Source organism: Haliotis cracherodii, unplaced genomic scaffold, assembly GCF_022045235.1.
Source record: "Haliotis cracherodii isolate W230 unplaced genomic scaffold, xgHalCrac1.p SCAF_10, whole genome shotgun sequence".
In the NCBI taxonomy this organism is placed as follows: Eukaryota; Metazoa; Mollusca; class Gastropoda; order Lepetellida; family Haliotidae; genus Haliotis; species Haliotis cracherodii.
The window spans coordinates 3985923-4004497 of record NW_027266265.1 but is presented as its reverse complement, the minus strand read 5'-3'; the positions used below and the strand labels follow the sequence as shown (position 1 = coordinate 4004497).

General features: G+C 39.1%; 2 protein-coding genes across 2 annotated transcripts in view; one reads left to right on the top strand and one right to left on the bottom strand.

The window, feature by feature from the left end:
• Positions 1-3505: 3505 nt before the first annotated feature.
• LOC139453974 (cytochrome b5-like) lies at positions 3506-15214 on the bottom strand. Its single transcript, XM_071235434.1, has 6 exons — positions 14947-15214; positions 12995-13031; positions 11384-11475; positions 10406-10432; positions 7498-7532; positions 3506-4791 (listed from the first exon to the last, which is right to left on the bottom strand). The coding sequence occupies exons 1-6, from the start codon at positions 15061-15063 to the stop codon at positions 4698-4700; spliced, it is 402 nt and encodes a 133-aa protein (XP_071091535.1). The 5' UTR covers positions 15064-15214; the 3' UTR covers positions 3506-4697.
• Positions 15215-15339: 125 nt separating this feature from the next.
• The window catches only part of LOC139453973 (tyrosine aminotransferase-like), a 40205-nt gene continuing 36969 nt past the window's right edge, over positions 15340-18575 (top strand). Inside the window, exon 1 of the mRNA XM_071235432.1 lies at positions 15340-15406. The gene's annotated coding sequence lies outside the window, so the exon portion shown is untranslated. The remainder of the gene's footprint in view (positions 15407-18575) is intronic.

Genomic DNA, 18575 nt, shown 5'->3' with positions numbered 1-18575 from the left:
TTGATTGTATACCGCTAGTTGTTTGGTTGTTGGTTTCACACAAACCTTTTTTGCGTACAAATTTCTCGGTTAACATATTCTTTCAATCTGGGAATAGACACGTAACAGTACACAAATTATACGTACGTATATATACAGAGAGACTGATCAGCTCTAAGATACATGACGATATACCGACTCCGATAGGGACAGCCTGCGTTGACGTTTCGAGAATTTATATACACGATCTAAATTAACTCTGTCATATATATACGGCCCAGTACCTACACATTTCATACAGACAACAGAGCTGGTTTAAAAAACTCCTGTTCGGTCAGTGCGCGTGTTAAATAGTAACATGATAACCGACTCCATATTGATTCTCAAGCTTCCCCGAAGACCCAGAAACTTCAAGCATTGACTGTTTGATCAGTCCGCGTGCGGCCTACACTCGCAGGACAGTTGAACCAGTCTGCTCTGTTATCGTCTGACGTCATAAATACGTTCAAGATATAGGACGATCCGCAGTTGTCTATGAAAGCTGAGCAGAATGACTTTGCATGATTCAGACCCGTTCAGCTGGTAGCCCTTCTTTGATTATATATATATCTTATTAATTTTCTTCTGAAATATGCATAGCCAAGTACGGTGGCCCATAAGGGACATGGAGTCTGTTTTTCAACATTTTGATATTTCACTTACTTTTATCGTAACCTTTTGCAAATACTTTTCTGTATTTTCATTTTAGTTTTTCACATTTTCGTTTTTGCTTTTGACATTTTCATTTTAGTTTTTGACCTTTTTGTTTTTGTTTTTGACATTTTCGCTTCACTTTTCAGCGATTCAGTATCTACATTAGACATGATTTTTCATATATTTGTATGACAAATCGTGTTAATTTGCAAAAGGGTACGAAAACAGTAAGGGAAATATGAAAATATTGAAAAACAGGCCACCGTAGCCAAGTTCTGCAAAAATTGTATCAATTCATCAGATGCAATGTTTTGTTTGTTTGTTGTTTAACGCCGCATTTAGCAATATGCCAGCTGTATGACGGCGGTCTGTAAATCATCGAGTCTGGACCAGATAATCCAGTGAGGTTCATCATAAGCATCGATCCACACGGTTGAGTCCCATTTCGCCTACAGAAAACATGTAGGCGAATAGGGAATAGAAAATGCACCCCTATTGAGAGATTGGACTTGACTTAGTGGAATTAAGGAAGGTCAGCTTCACAATGTATGAGTCAAAAGATAAGTATATCATTGTCTTTAGAGGAAGTCACTTTATAATCAGTGTTTATATAAGCAATTGGCTTAAGGATAATGAAGATAAGGCCAGATTTATCAGCCGCCTCCGACGAGAGCAGATAGACCCAGTCCAGCAGATACAGTCTATGGTAGATGGAGCTGCAGCAATTACATCATCTTTCAACAGTGTTAAGTCCGGACTTTACCGTCAGAGCTCCAAGGTTCTTCCTTCCATCCCAAAGACACTTGCCAAAGACTGAGACAGCAGATGGCAGGCAGTTGCTGATGGCGGATGACGGCATAGATGACAGACTTCTCCTGTTCACCACTACTGAGATGTTGGACATTATTGCTGATGCTGAGACTTTGTATATGGATGGAACGTTCTTTGCTTGTCCCAGTCTGTGGCACCAGGTGTGTTATCAACAGTATGGTAGAAGGCAAGATGTACCCCATGGCGATCTCCCTTCTGCCAAACAAGACCAGGGTAACTAACCTACACCAGGCTCTTCACACACCTGAAGGACTTAGCTGCTACTACGGTTGGAGTGAACTTGTCACCTGAGGTTATCCAGACTGACTTTGAAGTTGCTGCTATTGGTGCTGTTGAGACGGTGTTTCCCGATGCAGATGTCCGTGGATGTTTTTTTCCACTTCACACAAGCTCTTTGGCGACGGTGTCTGAAAGGGGTCTAGCTCCTTCCTACAAGACAATTCCAGCAGTCCAGTCACATGTCCGTAGAGCAGCAGCTCTTCCCTTCCTCCCCCTCGACCAAGTGCAAGATGTCTGGGTAGATGTACTGAACCAGTGTCCAGAAGCAGTTGGCATCACCCAGTTCAACGACTACGTCACAATCCAGTGACTGACATCATGACCATCGATCTACGCACCTGGGAAACGATGACATGCTTCGAACAGGTCAGCGAGTCTGACCACCCAATCCGTTAGTCGCCTTTTACAAGCATGGGTTGATGAATCCATATTAATGACACATGGCTTTATTGCATCCACATCAGTGAGACATGGTTTTATTGCAGCCGATTCTTCAGGGAGACATGGCTTTATTACATCCACATCCTCAGTGAGACATGGCTTTATTGCAGCCGCATCCTCAGTGAGACATGGCTTTATTGAAGCCGCATCATCAGTGAGACATGGCTTTATTGAAGCCGCATCCTCAGTGAGACATGGCTTTATTGAAGCCGCATCCTCAGTGAGACATGGCTTTATTGCAGCCGATTCTTCAGTGAGACATGGCTTTATTACATCCACATCCTCAGTGAGACATGGCTTTATTGCATCCACATCATCAGTGACACATGGCTTTATTGCATCCTAATCGTCAGTGAGACATGGCTTTATTGCATCCACATCAGTGAGACATGGCTTTATTGCATCCACATCATCAGTGAGACATGGCTTTATTGCATCCTAATCGTCAGTGAGACATGGCTCTATTACATCCACATCATCAGTGAGACATGGCTTTATTGCATCCACATCATCAGCGAGACATGGCTTTATTGCAGCCGCATCATCAGGGACACATGGCTTTATTGCATCCACATCATCAGCGAGACATGGCTTTATTGCATCCACATCGTCAGTGACACATGGCTTTATTGCTTCCACAGTGATACTTGGTTTTATTGCATCCACATCCTCAGTGAGACATGGCTTAATTGTATCCACATCAGTGAGAAACAGCTTTATTGCATCCACATCATCAGTGAGACAATCTTGTCAGGGTTATCAACATTGGGTGAGGTGAAATTGTTTTACTGTTGCGTCCAAGATTATTGCTCGTCACTGTATGACTGAGATACTGCTGATGTGACGTAAAACTCACTCACTCCAAGATTATTGCACTTCTTTAGCAATGTGCATGTGTATGTGGCTGCTTGTACCAGTCTGGACTGATGTCAAGTTTAAGAGTGCTTGCCCACTGAGATACCATGCTGCAGTTTTAACATGAATACCCCACTAAGACACAGCATACTGTCTCCGACCCGACCAGTCCTTGTTTTAGCCCCAAATGTTGAGAGGCAGGCAGGTTACCAAGTACCATCTTTTAACATATTTTGGTATGACGTGGTCGGGGATCAATCCCTGGACCTTCCGCTCTCCGGGCAGACACTCTACCACTAGACCACGGTGGCTGTCTTATCAACAGTGAGGTAGAGCAGGGGACAAACTGAAGATACATGAATGTCTTGCACCGAAGCTGGAACTGCCTCAGTGGTGATTCCTCTTACAATAAACAACAACACCGATGTAAAATTGGTATGATTTATTAACATATTGATGTTTCCGTTCTACACAAGGCATATTTCAGTAGTCCATAGTTTGCTGCTCAAAACAGCATCAGTGATACAGGAGTCAAGAAACACTAAGTCCTGCAGGTATCAGTACCAAGCACAGCGTCCAACGATAATCATTATCTACTTCAGTCAAAGGATGACGCTACCTGAGAAACCTACTTGAAAGAGACACATAGAAAATAAAGGACTCAATACTAAAAAGCTCTGAATAATTGTGAAATATAAATTGATCACAACACTATTATCATAGTTCACACAGCACCAGTCAACAAAATCGCTTGTCAAACATTCAACTTGTATACACCTGTCATATATATAGATTGCCAACCATCTGTCAATGAAGCAAGCCAAATCAGTGCACGTGGAACACTTACATTCTATCTGAATACATCCCTTATTTTTGGTTACAGATTAAAAAGGAAAAGCTTGGATTGTGGTTTAATCTTGTATTTTCTCAGGCCACCCATTTTTTATTTTCATTTCACGGGCCCTCCGCCTTTACTAAAAAGCAGCAAAAAAAACATAAAAATATTTTATTTTTTTATGTCTCCAGCTGGTAATATAGTCCCAGGTTAAAAAGTATTACCTGTATACATAAATTCCATGTCTACATCACCATCAGTGATTCAAGTGCCAGCTGCACGTTTCACACAATGGCAGAATGATTTTCATTCAAATAAATAAATCCATGATTGACATGGCTATATATTTTTATTTTTATTTAGACCGACTTTGTGTGGAAAAGATGGAATAAATCCGTGAAACATAAAATATAAAAGGTATGGCCCTACACACAAAATCAACAATATCACATTACATCAGATAATTTCTGAAAATTATCCTTACAAAATATTGTACTGAACACTGTGTTATTCTGAATCACTTCACTCATGAATAAATTTGATCCCAATTAATGTGTTGCGTTGCCCTCTCAACAAGACAATACATCTAAACCTAGCGAACCCTTCACACGGCCACCCATGGAAACTGTCAGTAGCTGAATAACTGGAATGAATACGTAAGAATGAAGATATCTGTTCTTACAATTTATGATGGCCTCTTGGAAGAGTGACACGTGTAAAAGGGTTAACGCCAAGTCCTCATTGAGTCCTTACACTAGTGTTGTATTATTTGGAACTGAGCGGTCTAGTTAGCTGCTGGAGAAATGATGAACCTATACACAAGGGCCGCGGCGATGGCGATACCAAGGGGAAGTAGCCAACCTGTCCAGCTGCTTCCTCTGAAACAAAAAACTCTGAACTAAGTCATGTTACCTGTGAGTGAGTGAGTGAGTGAGTGAGTGAGTGAGTGAGAGAGAGAGAGAGTGGTTTTACGGCAGTTTTAGCAATATTCCAGCAATGTCATGGCAAGGCACACCAGAAATTGGCTTCAGACATTGTACCCATGTCAGGAATCAAACCCAGGTCTTCGGCGTGACGAGCGAACGCATTAACCACTAGGCTACCCGACCAACCCTACCAGTGTTTGAGTGAGTGAGTGTTTGATGCTGCTTTTAACAGTATTCCAGTTATTTCATGGCGTGTGTGTGTGCATGGGTATGGTACACCCGTGCCCCTTACTACAGTACTAGTGTTTGAAATCAAGCAGGAACGTAACAGGCCTTGTCAATGTTCTAACCCCAATGCCAAAATGTTACAGGGGTCCATGATTCAAATACTCAAGCAGCCTGCAGCATCCCCATCCAAAATGTCTGACACTGTATTACACAGAGCTATCAAAACAATCTTCATCTTCTGTTGACTCTTGTTTTGTTGGGTCATCAGCCTTAGTCTGTTGAGTGAGTGAGAGAGTGAGTGAGTTATAACGCTGCTTTTAACAGTATTCCTGTTATATCACTGTGTATCAGCTTTATATGGGAGGAAAGCCTGAAGTGATGCAGGTCTCAGACATTTACCACTTTCGTGAAATCCATGAAAACGGTATGTTGCTGACAAACCTAGAAACATAATCAGGGCGAACTGGGATTCAAACCCACATTCATACATTTTAAACAAGTATATGTCATTTCCTACAAAGATAAGGCTTTTCAAGCAATTTTGGTGATTTTTAAAGTTGACACAAAATTCAAATCTTTATAAAGAGGGACCTTAAAATAAGGTCTTTTCAAACCTGTAATACCTGAATACTGTTCCACCTCCAGCTTGAACACCCATTATTGGTTATTCAACCTGGATGTGGAGTGTAACACATAGTATTGTCCCATGAACTAAACCAGCAGCCAGTGTGTCAATCAATGGGGCAATATCAATGTTACAAGCACTGCTCATTCAGGCTCAAGTCAGCTAGCACTACACAGTTGTGATGACAAAGTCAGTTCATCCTGTCATCACAGCCAAGTGGCATTGTTTCCCATTGGGGTGAGGCGAGGTGAAAGAGGGAATGTTGCATCAAGATTATGGCACTTACATGTGCATCAGTGTGTGTTTGTGGCTGCTTGTACTAGTCCGGACTGATGCCGATTTATAGTGCTAGCCCACTGAGATACCATGCTGCAGTTTAACATGAATACCCCCACTCAGACACAGTATACTGACTCCGAGCCAACCAGTCCTTGAATTAGACCCTTAATACCGAGCGCCAGGGAGGGTAACATTTAAATTATTTAGGTATGATGCGACTGGGGATTGAACCCTGGACCTTCTGCTCTTTGGGTGACACTCTGTCACTAGAGCACGGAGGGGGTTGTCTCCCACAGAAAAATCCCACTGTCCATTGCTGAATAACAGTGATGAAATGCATATAATGAACATGCATAACACCAATATTATATTACAGCAGTTAAGGGTGTGTGGTATTACCGGTACACCAGGATATTGTGGTGACAAATCTTCAGCAATATGTATTGTGATACGGTTGTAAATGTAGTAATTTATTTATTAGATAAGTATATTTATGAGTTCCTAATCTATATGGAGATGGAAAATAGTATCTTTCTGATACAACTTGCCTCCGATGATCTTTTTATCCATTAGTGAACACTAGGGCCGTTACGATTCACTCGCGTATTCGGTGAATCGAACCATATCCATTCATGAATTGAATTCGTTATTCGTGGCCACTAGAATCGAATATTTATGAATATGCAATCATGTGCATTTACATACCCCGTACCTAAAACATCCATAAGAACATATGATATGCATAGATTTCTGTAAAGACAACACTCTTATAATATTGAATTTGACAGGAATTTAGTCACTGGTCATTGTAGCATTTGAGCAGATACTAAGACTAAGTACCTGGACAAGTGCAGTATGTAAATGTATAATATAGTTAATTAACAAACCATGTCAAATAATTTAAGTTGTTAACATGGTTAATGTTTCACTGAACATAATAATAATACATCAACTACTGACTTATTATTGTATTCGTGAATTAATATTTGTATTCATTACCCTATATTCGTCATACGAATCAAATTTGCCTCATAGGTTATTCGTTGCAGCCCTCGTGTGTACACATCGCGACTATCAAGCTCCTCACAGTGATAGCCAGTTTGCGGAGCTCTCTATACCGAGAGTATGACGAAGGTGTCATGCGATGGGAAGGAGCTTGCGCTATCATGTGACTGTATCATCTCCCTTGATTGTTGCTGGGATACATAATGGCAGATGATTTCAACATCATCCCAAATAGGCGAGCCCAGGCTGATATACATGTAAATTGGCAATATATTGCAATACAGGTTCAAGTATAGCAATATATTGCAATACAAAATCAAGGTCAATACACAGCCCTAACAGCAGTAGTAACTGGTTTGTTGACATATCATTTCCAGTGTCAACCTCATAATGCTTTTAATGGAGGGGGAGGGGGAGGGGGAGGGGGAGGGGGATATTAATTGTACACAAGTAACTTGAAAAGCAGTAAACAAGAGCACATAAACATGATAAAACGGAATAAAAATGTTTTCTTAACTTACTCATTTCGAACTCCAACTTGTGGACCAGTGTTGGTCTGAAATAGAAAATGACAAGAGGTGTGACAAAGCAAAAAGTATCTAACATGTCTATATCATTAAATTTGGAACATTTGCTTGAAAGGTTTTCAAGAAATTGCAATCCAAAGTAACAGCACCGACATGTCTGCAATGGTCAGACATTTTCTCCTGGTCAAACTTGTTTCAAATAGAATGGAATTTTCTTTTTGGCTTGTTGGCTTTAAATATCTACATTTGATAATACTCCTGATCAAGACATTACGGTGCACACTAGATTACAGTTCTTGGTAACAGGGCCTTTATTTGAAGATGAACCAATCTGTCAATAACAGCATTAACATAGTATAGTAACAGAACAGATATTTTGTAACCATATGAAAAAATCTTTTCAATCATATTAATTACGTGTCTGTGAAACACAGAATGACAATGCCCTTGGTCCTGCTTTGGCATCTTCCAGGGTCAGAGGCAAGGGAGTTAACTGACTATGAAAGTCCAGGTTCCTTCCCAGCCTAACTAGGCTGGAATTATGGAGTTATATTTTGGATGGACTAACGAGTCTATGCATAGTCCAATCAAAATGGCAAAACAAAATTGACATCTAGTTCGTAAACTGCCATGCAGATTTCGGTTGATTGATGAATTTGCAAAACATGTGTACCGCCAACTCGACATCAACAAATATTTCCTAAATCTCTTCATGTTTTTAATCAACATGAGGTGCTCTCCTGATTTGATGCACTTTGCGAAGTAAGATCGGTTTGATCCAAAAAATTCTTTTGATTATTGATCGGATCGCCGTGACTGTGTGCCTCCATTTTGTTTTCATCAAAGCAAATGAACATGATACAAGGGGGAGAATCTGATTGGTCACTAGGAGGGCCACAGAAGGGACATAACCTGAATAGCCACAGCTTGCAATAAAATCGCGCCCAGAAATTCGAGTCCAGTGCGGAAAGGGTGGAAAGTGGACTTTTATAGCCGTTCAACTCCCTTGCCTCGGGAAGAGATGTTTTGGCTTCTGATATGAGTATCTGAGTCTCGGGTATTGAATACTGTTTACTGGATTGCTCAATCTGGTAACAGCACAGACACAGTTTGGTAACTGTCTATACTTTACATGATTTTGTTTTGCAAATATTGTTCACAGCACTGTGGGTGTGTGTTTAGAAAAGGTCTTTGATCCTCAGCCAGTGTTCACAATTATAAGGAACATGCTGCTAATTATTGTGTCTCTGCGTACAGTAATGTACCAAAGTTTAAGTTACAGCATAGACAGGTAAAGGTAAAGGTATATAATCACTTCTCTGATTGCATGTGTTGAACGTCAGAGTATTGTAGAGGCAATACATAGTTTAATCCTATTCTTGGTCATGTCATTGTAAATTCAGTTATATTGATCACTACAGCATGAATAGAACAGCATATATAAATACTATAGGTAAGTTCCACATAAAAAAATACATTAAAAAAAGTACTTTTCGAAAAATAACTGAAGGCAACTTTATGCTTCCAGATTTAGAATTGCACTATCTGCAACTGAAACACAGAGGGTGAGGGCACGACGAGATCAGGATTCCTTTAGACATGCTGCTCATGTAGCAAAACTAAGAGAAATACAGACATTGTTCTACCATGACATCATTTCTGGCGATTCTACATGCGCTCGCAACTTGATGAGTGTCGTGTATTGGACGACATTATTTTTAAGAGGGGAGTGTCTAGAGAGTTGTTCCCAATAGATGTAGCTGAGCTATGCAGATAAATGCGACAGCCGAACGATCACATCAAAACGATACTGGGATAAAAGGTACAGGTAATCGATGTGAGGATTCTGAGAACATGCAGGAAATACCCACCTGTGCTTAAAATGTGCTTGTCAGACATTGCTGACATCGGATTCTATTGAGGGAGTCGTCATTATGTAAATATGGGTAAATATTTCTAAAGCTTGTACATGTCATCATCCTTAAAGAAGCTGTACATAATGTTGACATCTCATATAAGAAACAAACGACGAGTGGGAGTTGTTTATCGTATAATAAAACACTGTAGGGAGAATAACCCATGAGGGGTGTGGATCAGATGTTAATGAGATTGGTTTCTGTTACACATGAGTGAAAGAATGGAAACATGGAGAGACGTTATGGTAATTGTGAGAGATCAGCCAAACATGCCAGTGGTTAGTTAACAGGGAGTCTGAGAGAGATAATCCTTGGTTACCATGGTCACAAGTGAAAGTTTGTTCTTCCTAGTGGCCACACATCTAAATATGTAAACACAAAAGCCTAACTAGCATCATGAAATATCCATTAAACTGTACATAGCTCCCCACTTTGGTTGGTTGGTTTGTTGTTTAACCCCGCACTCAGCAATATTCCAGCTATATGATGGCGGTCTGTAAATAATCAAGTCTAGACCAGAAAATCCAGTGATTAATATCATGAGCATCAATCCACGCAATTGGGATCGATGACATGCATCAACCAAGTCAGTGAGCCTGACCACCCGATCCCGTCAGTCGCCTTTTACGACAAGCATAATCACCTTTTATGGCAAGCATGGGTTGCTGAAGACCTATTCTACCCCGGAATCTTCGCGGGTCTCCCCACTTTGGTTGGTTGGTTGGTTGGTTGTTTAACGCTGCACTCAGCAATATTCCAGCTATATGACGGCTGTCTGTAAATAATTGAGTCTAGACCAGAAAATCCAGTGATTAGTATCATGAGCATCGATCCATGCAATTGGGATGGATGACATGCATCAACCAAGTCAGCGAGCCTAACCCCCCCAATCCCCTTAGTCGCCTTTTACGGCAAGTATAGTCACCTTTTACAGCAAGTATGGGTCCTAACTAGCATCATAAAGGCTCCATTAAACTGTCACTCACCTTTACACTTTTGTTACTCTTATCATCCTGGAAGAAGAAGAAAAACACCATTGTAAAAAGATCTCATCAAATTGCTGACAGCTGTTCTTGTAATCAATTCTCTCACCCAGCATGTTGATATATCAGGATTTCAGATTGGTTCATTATCTTGGACATTAACTGATTGCTATCAAAAATATCTCCAAAATACTTCAGGTTTTTTCTAAGAAACGAGCATTCTAATGTCATTTGACCCTCAGAAAATCACTGGTCATAGCATCCTGGTTGAAACACAGTACCTAAGTGTGCATCTATCTATCTATCTATCTATCTATCTATCTATCTATCTAAATGTTAATTCAGAAAGAACAAGTGTTCTAAGCTATCTCAGAAGATTGAAGATTTGGGGGTTCCCCAGAATAAGGATTAAATTCCTAAGCAGCTGACGTCTACATGCTCAAAGAATCATGACCCATCTAATTCTTAGTAGCCTGGTGGTTAAAGTGTTCGCTTGTCTGAAGACCCGGGTCCAATTCGCCACACAGGTACAATGTGTGTGAAGTCCGTTTCTGGTGTCTCCCGCCGTGATTGTTGAAATATTGCTTAAAGCGGTGTAAGACCATACTCATTCAATTTCAAACACCGAAGAAGACCCTCAAGATGCAAGTGTTACCAGGTAATTATTTCAATAAACCTTAGGTAAAGCAACATACAAAGCAGATCACATCTACCATGCTTACAATATCAGAATACAAAATTGATGGGCATATCAAAAAGCTATTGGTGCCTGGCTTTAAATCCCCCGTCATGTTAGAGCGAAGTAAAATATCAACCCTGCAATTCCAGACAAATTATCAAATGCATGTATACTTTGAGATTCCTAATTGCTAGAAAGACACTTTTAACTTCCCTGAAAACAGGGCAGATTGTTATGGGCTTGGTCTTAACTTATCATGCTAATAATTTTCCTCTCTACTTCTCAAAGCTCTGACCACCCACCTCATGCACGTTCCCGATCAAATAATCCTTCATCAACTCCCGGGCATCTGTCGAATGTCCTACATCTTCAAAAGACTCTGTGGCATCATCACCTGTGTGAATATAGAGAATATATTAGCTGATAGTATCAAAATAAGAACATGCTGATAGTGATACTACATTTTTCATCAATCATGTTCATATAAAGGTTAATTTCAATGTTAAAAATGGTGCCAACATACTGAAGCTGTAGACATTCTGATCATATTTTAACATGACATAGGTGAAAAATAGAACAAATAACTTGTACATGTTGTATGCAGCTATCGCTGAGGTGAATATTTAAAATACCATGACATTGCATCAGATCACAACATCTAATCACAATGAAATTTCCCACCATCATGATCATGGATGAACATGTGATTCCAAAAGTGTGTGTGCCCAGGGATAATTTAAGGGTGGGACCTTGTGCTTTTAGCCCCTAAATTTAAAAAAAGGCACTGGGGCATTTTAACATTGTGCTGTATGGGTGTACCTCGGAAATATTTGAAAATTTCACACAAAGGGCCCATGTCAGAAAATTCCTAGAGTGAACTGTGCGCCTATAGGAAAACTCACAATCATGAATGGAATCACATTAGCACACGTTTAAAAATGTGTCCAAGACAGTATCTCAATGAACGGATAAAATGGTGAATTGTGAATATGATATAAGTGGTGTTGTGAATATCCAAAATTGACTGAATGTTTGTCATTTCGCGACTGTAGGACAAGTACAGTCAAACTGCTGGGGTTGGAATGAGACCTGGGGGGGGGAGCCTAATAAGGCGACACCCAAACAAGATCTGCATATGACATTAATTGCACTACACAATAGATATAAATTTACTCTTGTAATTAAAAAAGGATTACCTAAAATTACAGGAAGGCGAATTTCAACATCAACCATTAAAAACTGTCCCTATACAAAATTCTGACAATCATGTCATAACATCAGTTTGAGTCACATGCTCGCATAATAACATCCATATATTTATTAGATCTAAAGAATAATATTGATCAAATTGATTTTGATAAATAAATTATTAACAATAAACATGATGAAGATGACAGTTGAGATTATTTAATAGCTTCAAAATGGTGACCTGGAGATGAACTGTATAATTTTGAGTTTAGTATTAGGTATGCAAGTCTGGACTGCGACAGGTTGCAACGTGAGCCAGCAAAGTAGTGAACTTCATTAATTAGGCAAGGCATGTGACCACGGTGACATCCAACAGCTCAACACACAATGACAATGTCATATAGAAAGTGGTCAAATGTAACATATATTGGGATAACATTTGTAAAGTACAGATTCTCGTACTGGGTTGAGTCCCGTCCGGGATTCGAACCCACACTGCCAGAGTGAGGCACCTTATCGCAGCGCACACAGTCAGCGATCTACCTCACTCAGCCACAGAGGCTTCCACAAAAATGAAGGTCCAACAACTGGTATCTAGATCACGTACTTTGCGTACCCCAATGACAAGTGTAACCTGGCACGGCACCCATCCCCCAAACTATGAACACACAATGCCATTTAGAAAGAGGTCCAAAGTAACAAATGCACAAGGCTGTGTAGATTACCTGCTTGCTCCAACAAAACCTCCTCCCCTCCTGGGTGCTGAAACACATCAACAAGACGGACATTAGGGAGGGAATTTACGGATGTCAACTTCTTTATTATGAGGAACACATCATTGTCAGTGCTAATTATCTATCTCGCTGCCATTTGTCCATTGTTATTTCCATTCTATTACCTATCAGTGCTAATCACACCCCGTCCTCCCGTTTGCCCATTGTCTATTACCAATCAGTGATAAGTTAAGTGTTAACTTCCATATGTCCATTGCTTATCACCTATCAGCCCCAATTATCTGTTGGCTTCCATTTTTAAGTTTCCATCTTTGTAATCATATTATTTTTGTTGTTCTGACAGGCACATATAAACTTTCTCTGCCTTATAGAATTTATTGACCTGATGGAGTATGTGTGTTCTCCAAAACGTTGTGTTCCTCATAATAAAGAAGTTGACATCCATAAATTCTCTTCCTTAAGTGTATCACTTCCAAATACCTTTCAAAGACAAGACTGACATTACATCAAACATGCTCAAAGAGCTCATTTCATTATATGTCATTCTCCACAATAAAGTACGAATGAAAGTTTCAAGTGAGACAACATGGTGAATTGTACCAATACAAAATTAAACAAAGTGAAGAACATTTTGTATTAACATACTGCAGTCTATGATTTCATTCACCAGGTTCACATAGCCTAAAATTATAGTCTAGGAATCATTTTAATTTTGTGTAGAAAACTCAATACACAAATTAATAATACAATCTACAGAAAATGAAAGCAAGCTATTGGCACAGACTTATATTGCATGGATGCACTGCAATGTAATATAACATTATCTGTGGTTTCTGTTACATTATTGAAAATTGGTAAGGACAGACGAAAATAGTGCTGTCATTATGCCAACTGCATACATGTATCTTCGTTCACATGAAACAAATGTTTAGTTTAATAACTGTCACACCATTTAAAACGTAAACGTGGCCAGGGTTAGAAACTAACAGTTTTAGTCCACTAGTCCTTATTATGATAACATATAGCAAAACCCTTAAAATGGGCCAATTTCTACTAGTCCTTAGGATACCTTTACTATTGGGCAGTTTGGTAAGGATTACAGGACTAGTGCCAATTTCTAACGCTGTTATTTGGCCATCCTACCTATGAAAAAGATGGTGTACGTACCACAAATAAGAGCACAAGTATCATGATACATATCTCATCACACACTAGTCACAGCCCTATGTTGTACTACAGTCAAACAAAATTGTAAAATCAAAGCACCTGTATGTTCATGATTATAACTATGCGTTAACTATGCATTAAAGTGTTATCTTATTACCATGCTTGTGATGTGGACAAAATTATTTGGGATAACCATGTTTTGAGGATATAAAACATGACAAATGAACTGGTAAAACCATAGATTAGGTGACAGGAAAGTGTCACACATATCCCTTAGATTTCTTTAACATTTTTTTGGTGACATTTACCAGTCACTTGATCTGTCGGTTTTGATTTCATCATGTTTCGAGCGCTTGGTGGAAAAAGGTGTGCATGGTCGCAACAGCTTGGCCAATTCAAAGCGGAAAATCTCCCCATTGACAACGCATGTGTACAGAACCACGGAGGTCAAGCTCCATACGAATGAACATATTTGAGTCACGTATTCTTGTTTATCTATCCATGCTCTAAGTCACGTGCCCACATATGTCACATAGACATCAACTTCAGTTCTAACATTTAGTTGAAAAAACTATGATACTAATGCATCAATCACTAATATCACACAATGCACAGTATTTTGTTTCAAACATTGCACATGACATGGCCATTGCAAATTTCGAGAAGAAACCAAACAGTATCAAACTCGTCAATGATTGAATGGAATGAGATGACGATGCAGATCTGGACTCGGCAAATGAGATCAAGAGGTTTGCTGCACGCTAAATATGTCTTACCTCTTCCAAAAATTTGGTGACATCATACACTTGGTTGTGAATGACAAGCCAAGTCGACTTTGAGTCCTTGTGTTGTTTTACTTCGGACAGTCGGTACGTTTTAAGTTTCTCCGTCATGATTCTTGACCTAGTGCAACCGGAGGAAGTTGAGTCCACAATATGGCGGCTGTGGTGGTTTCTGGGTAGATAAAATTGAATGCTTCAGTTTGTTTCTGTGTGTGAAGATTGACTCGTGTTATACGTGAGGATTATTTTTAACAAGAATCATACCGCGTGGTAAATTTTGACTTGCTCACATGCCATGACTAATTATCCAATCACATACGCATATGCGCACCTGCCCACAAACACAACCAATCAAATTACTGCTGCCGTTTAGAGGTCAAGGTGACCTATTGCACGTTGTAAACACGCACCCACAATCTACTTCGATAACTTTTCAAGTGTCTTGTAACAACAGGTAAGACTTATTCTTTAATTTCTTGCCATCGTACATGGTGTATATTGGTTTTTCGTTTATTTCAAGTGGATGGGAAACGAAACAAAATCTTGTCAATCCAGTATTTGTACCATTGTGTGTTTGTGTCCATCCAGGCGCGAACTGTTGTTTTTGGCCTACCACAATCAGGCTGTCTGATCAATATTCATCAAATGTCAACAAGTCCACGTGGCCATGTGTTCTGAATCTGTATATTTACATAACGATGTGTGTGTTGTGATATGAGTTAATCAGCTGTCTCAAGCTTTGATGAGCTTCTGGCAGCAGGTAATTAACAGTTATATAAAAAAAGGAAAGGTCGTTGACTGCCCGTGCGTCACCGAGTCTGACGTAGGGTGGTAAAGGTTTTTTGTGTGTGTGGTTTCTTGTGTAGAACTGGTAATTACATCCGATCCATTAAAAAAAATAAATTTTCTATTGAATATATAGAATAGATAGTTATTTAGTTTGTTTTAGAATGTTGACATATGCAGCTAAGTTACATCATCATTTGGATTTACAACACAAGGCGTGTACCCATGGTCTTAGAACAACTTGTTGAAAGGTCCCACCCAAATTGAAATAGTTTTTGAGGAGGGCCGTGAATGAATGTTTATTTGTTTATGCATTGTTAAACTCTGTGATTTTGTAAGGTTGAGAACATTCCATTTTAATGAGATACATCCTTTATAAGAAATTACAACCACGAGTCATTTACTTCTTATATGACATATGAACATTGTGTGCAGCCTCTTTGAGGATGACGATAAAATGTTCAAGGTTTAAAAATATTTACCCGTATTTTAATAATGATGATTCTCTGAATAGAATCTAACCTCGGAAATGTCGGACAAGTCCATTTTATGCACAGGTGGGTATTTCCCACATATTCTCCCAATCCTCGATCATGTCGACTACCTAACTTTACCTATTCTCCCAGTACTGATTGTCATATCTCTCCCATTGTGTTTATCTGCGTTGCCCAGCTACATCTATGGGAAAAAAGTCACTTGACACTCCCCTCTCAAAAATAATGTCCAATATATGACGTCATTAAGTTGCGAGCTCATGTTCGAATCTCTAGAAATGACTTCATGTTAGAACAATGTTTTATTGTGAAATAAACCACACTTTATTCTTCATTGTTCTTTCGATTTATCACGTAGCTATCTTATATATTGGATTTAATGTCGCGTTCAAGATTATTGCACTTATATAATGACATGAATGCAGTGTGTGTGAGATTGCTTGAGCTAGTCCGGACTAATTCCGGTTTATAGTGTTAGTCCATGAAGATACCATGCCTCAGTTTAACATGGATGCCTGACTGAGCTGTCCGGGCTTATATAATTCCCTTATGATGAGCGCCAGGCAGGGTAGCAACAACTATCGTCATTTGTCATATTTTTAACCGCCAGGGATCGAACCCTAGACCTGCTCTTTCGGGCAGACACTCTACAACTACTAGACCATAGAGGCTGTTGAGTCATTTGGACTCAAAGCAGTCTCTGCCAAACCATTTTAGGTCTACAAACTCGCCCAAATTAAACTGTATCTTTACATTAGTCCCAGTAGATGTTAGTCTTGTCACATGAATTTTTGAGTATCAGCTGATCTCACTTGTCCTGAAGACATTTCAACAGACTAATGGCTAAGGTCAGAGACTGACATAGGAGTAAATGTTTTGGGTCTAAGATGGCGATATGTCATGTTTTACTTGATTTCCCAATTTTTAACTAATGTCATATCACAGCTTATCCTGAGAAACCATAAGCCTATCAATAATGGGGATTTCGATGTCAGATTGAAGAAAAGATTTATTATTTTGTGTAGATTAAGAGTGCTGATTGGAACGCTAAACCTATAGTGGTCTTTAATTAATCCGATATTGCTGAAAGATTAATTTTGCAAATACATGTTTAGTGAGGATAAAGTACTTATTTCAATAATTTGAAAGAAATTGCGTAAGCATAGATAAGTGTGAATGAGGTGGGAGTGTCGTTAGTTACCCTGACTTCTATATAAGTGCCCTACTTGTCCACGAGTACCACCATGCTCCCCCTTTCTTGTACGAAGGGACTTATAAAGATCTATACCGAAACCTAGTCTTTACCATAATTAAAGAAGTTGTTATCCATAAATTGTGTCTACTTGGTCATCCGCCGACTTCTAAGTAATGCCAATCAAACAAAACAATTCACAAGTTTTTTGTTAGACAAAATTCTTAATTCCTCATGTGTAGGAGTTTACCATCTGACAATATTAATGTTGCAGTGTTCTAGTTAATAAACAACCTCTCTGATCTTAATTCCTTTACCCTGAAAAGAACAGATCCCTGTTATCAAGATCAAAGGTAAATGAGACGAAATACATGAAAGATTGTGCTACTTGATGGAGTTCAAACACTTTCCTTGTGTTGTGTTTTTACTCCCCCACTTTCAATGGTGCTGTGGTTAATGTGCTGTCTTTTTGGAAATCTCTTTGATGTCACCATGGTCAAATATCTTCTTAATTTCTTTTATCTGACTTCAAACTTTTTTCCCACAATTTTGATGAAAGCAATTAGTGTTGTTTATGCCTTCTTAATCATTGTTAATATTAGAAGTATAGACATATCTTTTACTTGAAATAATAATATAATAAATTAATTTAGAGTTTTTGTCATTGATGGCCTATAGTATCTGGGCTTTTTTTAATTTCAAAAGGTACACTATTGAGATAGCTGTCTAGTTGTGTCCAAAATGATTTACATAGAAGTTCAAACATGTATATAATTAGTGTCATACTGTATAAACATGCATCAAAGATTTTAGTTCCTTCCCAAGGTGGTTCTTAACTTTGTTAAAGTAGTATATTAAATACATGGCACCCTTACACGACAAACAGGGGCGGTCAGGTAGCCTAGTGGTTAAAGTGTTTGCTCATCACGCCGAAGACCCGGGTTCGATTCCCCACATGGTTGTAATGTGTGAAGCCCATTTCTGGTGTCTCCAACCATGATATTGCTGGAATATTGCTAAAAGTGGCATAAAATCATACTCACTCACTCACTACAACACAAATATATTTTATAATCTGTTGATATTAATCTGAGCACATGCTGCTCCTATTGATATCATCTGTTACGAAAGTAATGACCAGTGCAGTTACA

Excerpts from the sequence above, each read along its gene's own strand:
- LOC139453974 (XM_071235434.1), bottom strand. The coding sequence starts at position 15,063 with ATGACGGAGAAACTTAAAACGTACCGACTGTCCGAAGTAAAACAACAC. Across the intron at positions 11,476-12,994 it reads GGTTTTGTTGGAGCAAGCAG|GTGATGATGCCACAGAGTCT; the intron begins GTAATCTACACA and ends ATATTCACACAG. Across the intron at positions 4,792-7,497 it reads CAAGTTGGAGTTCGAAATGA|AGGAAGCAGCTGGACAGGTT; the intron begins GTAAGTTAAGAA and ends TTTTTGTTTCAG.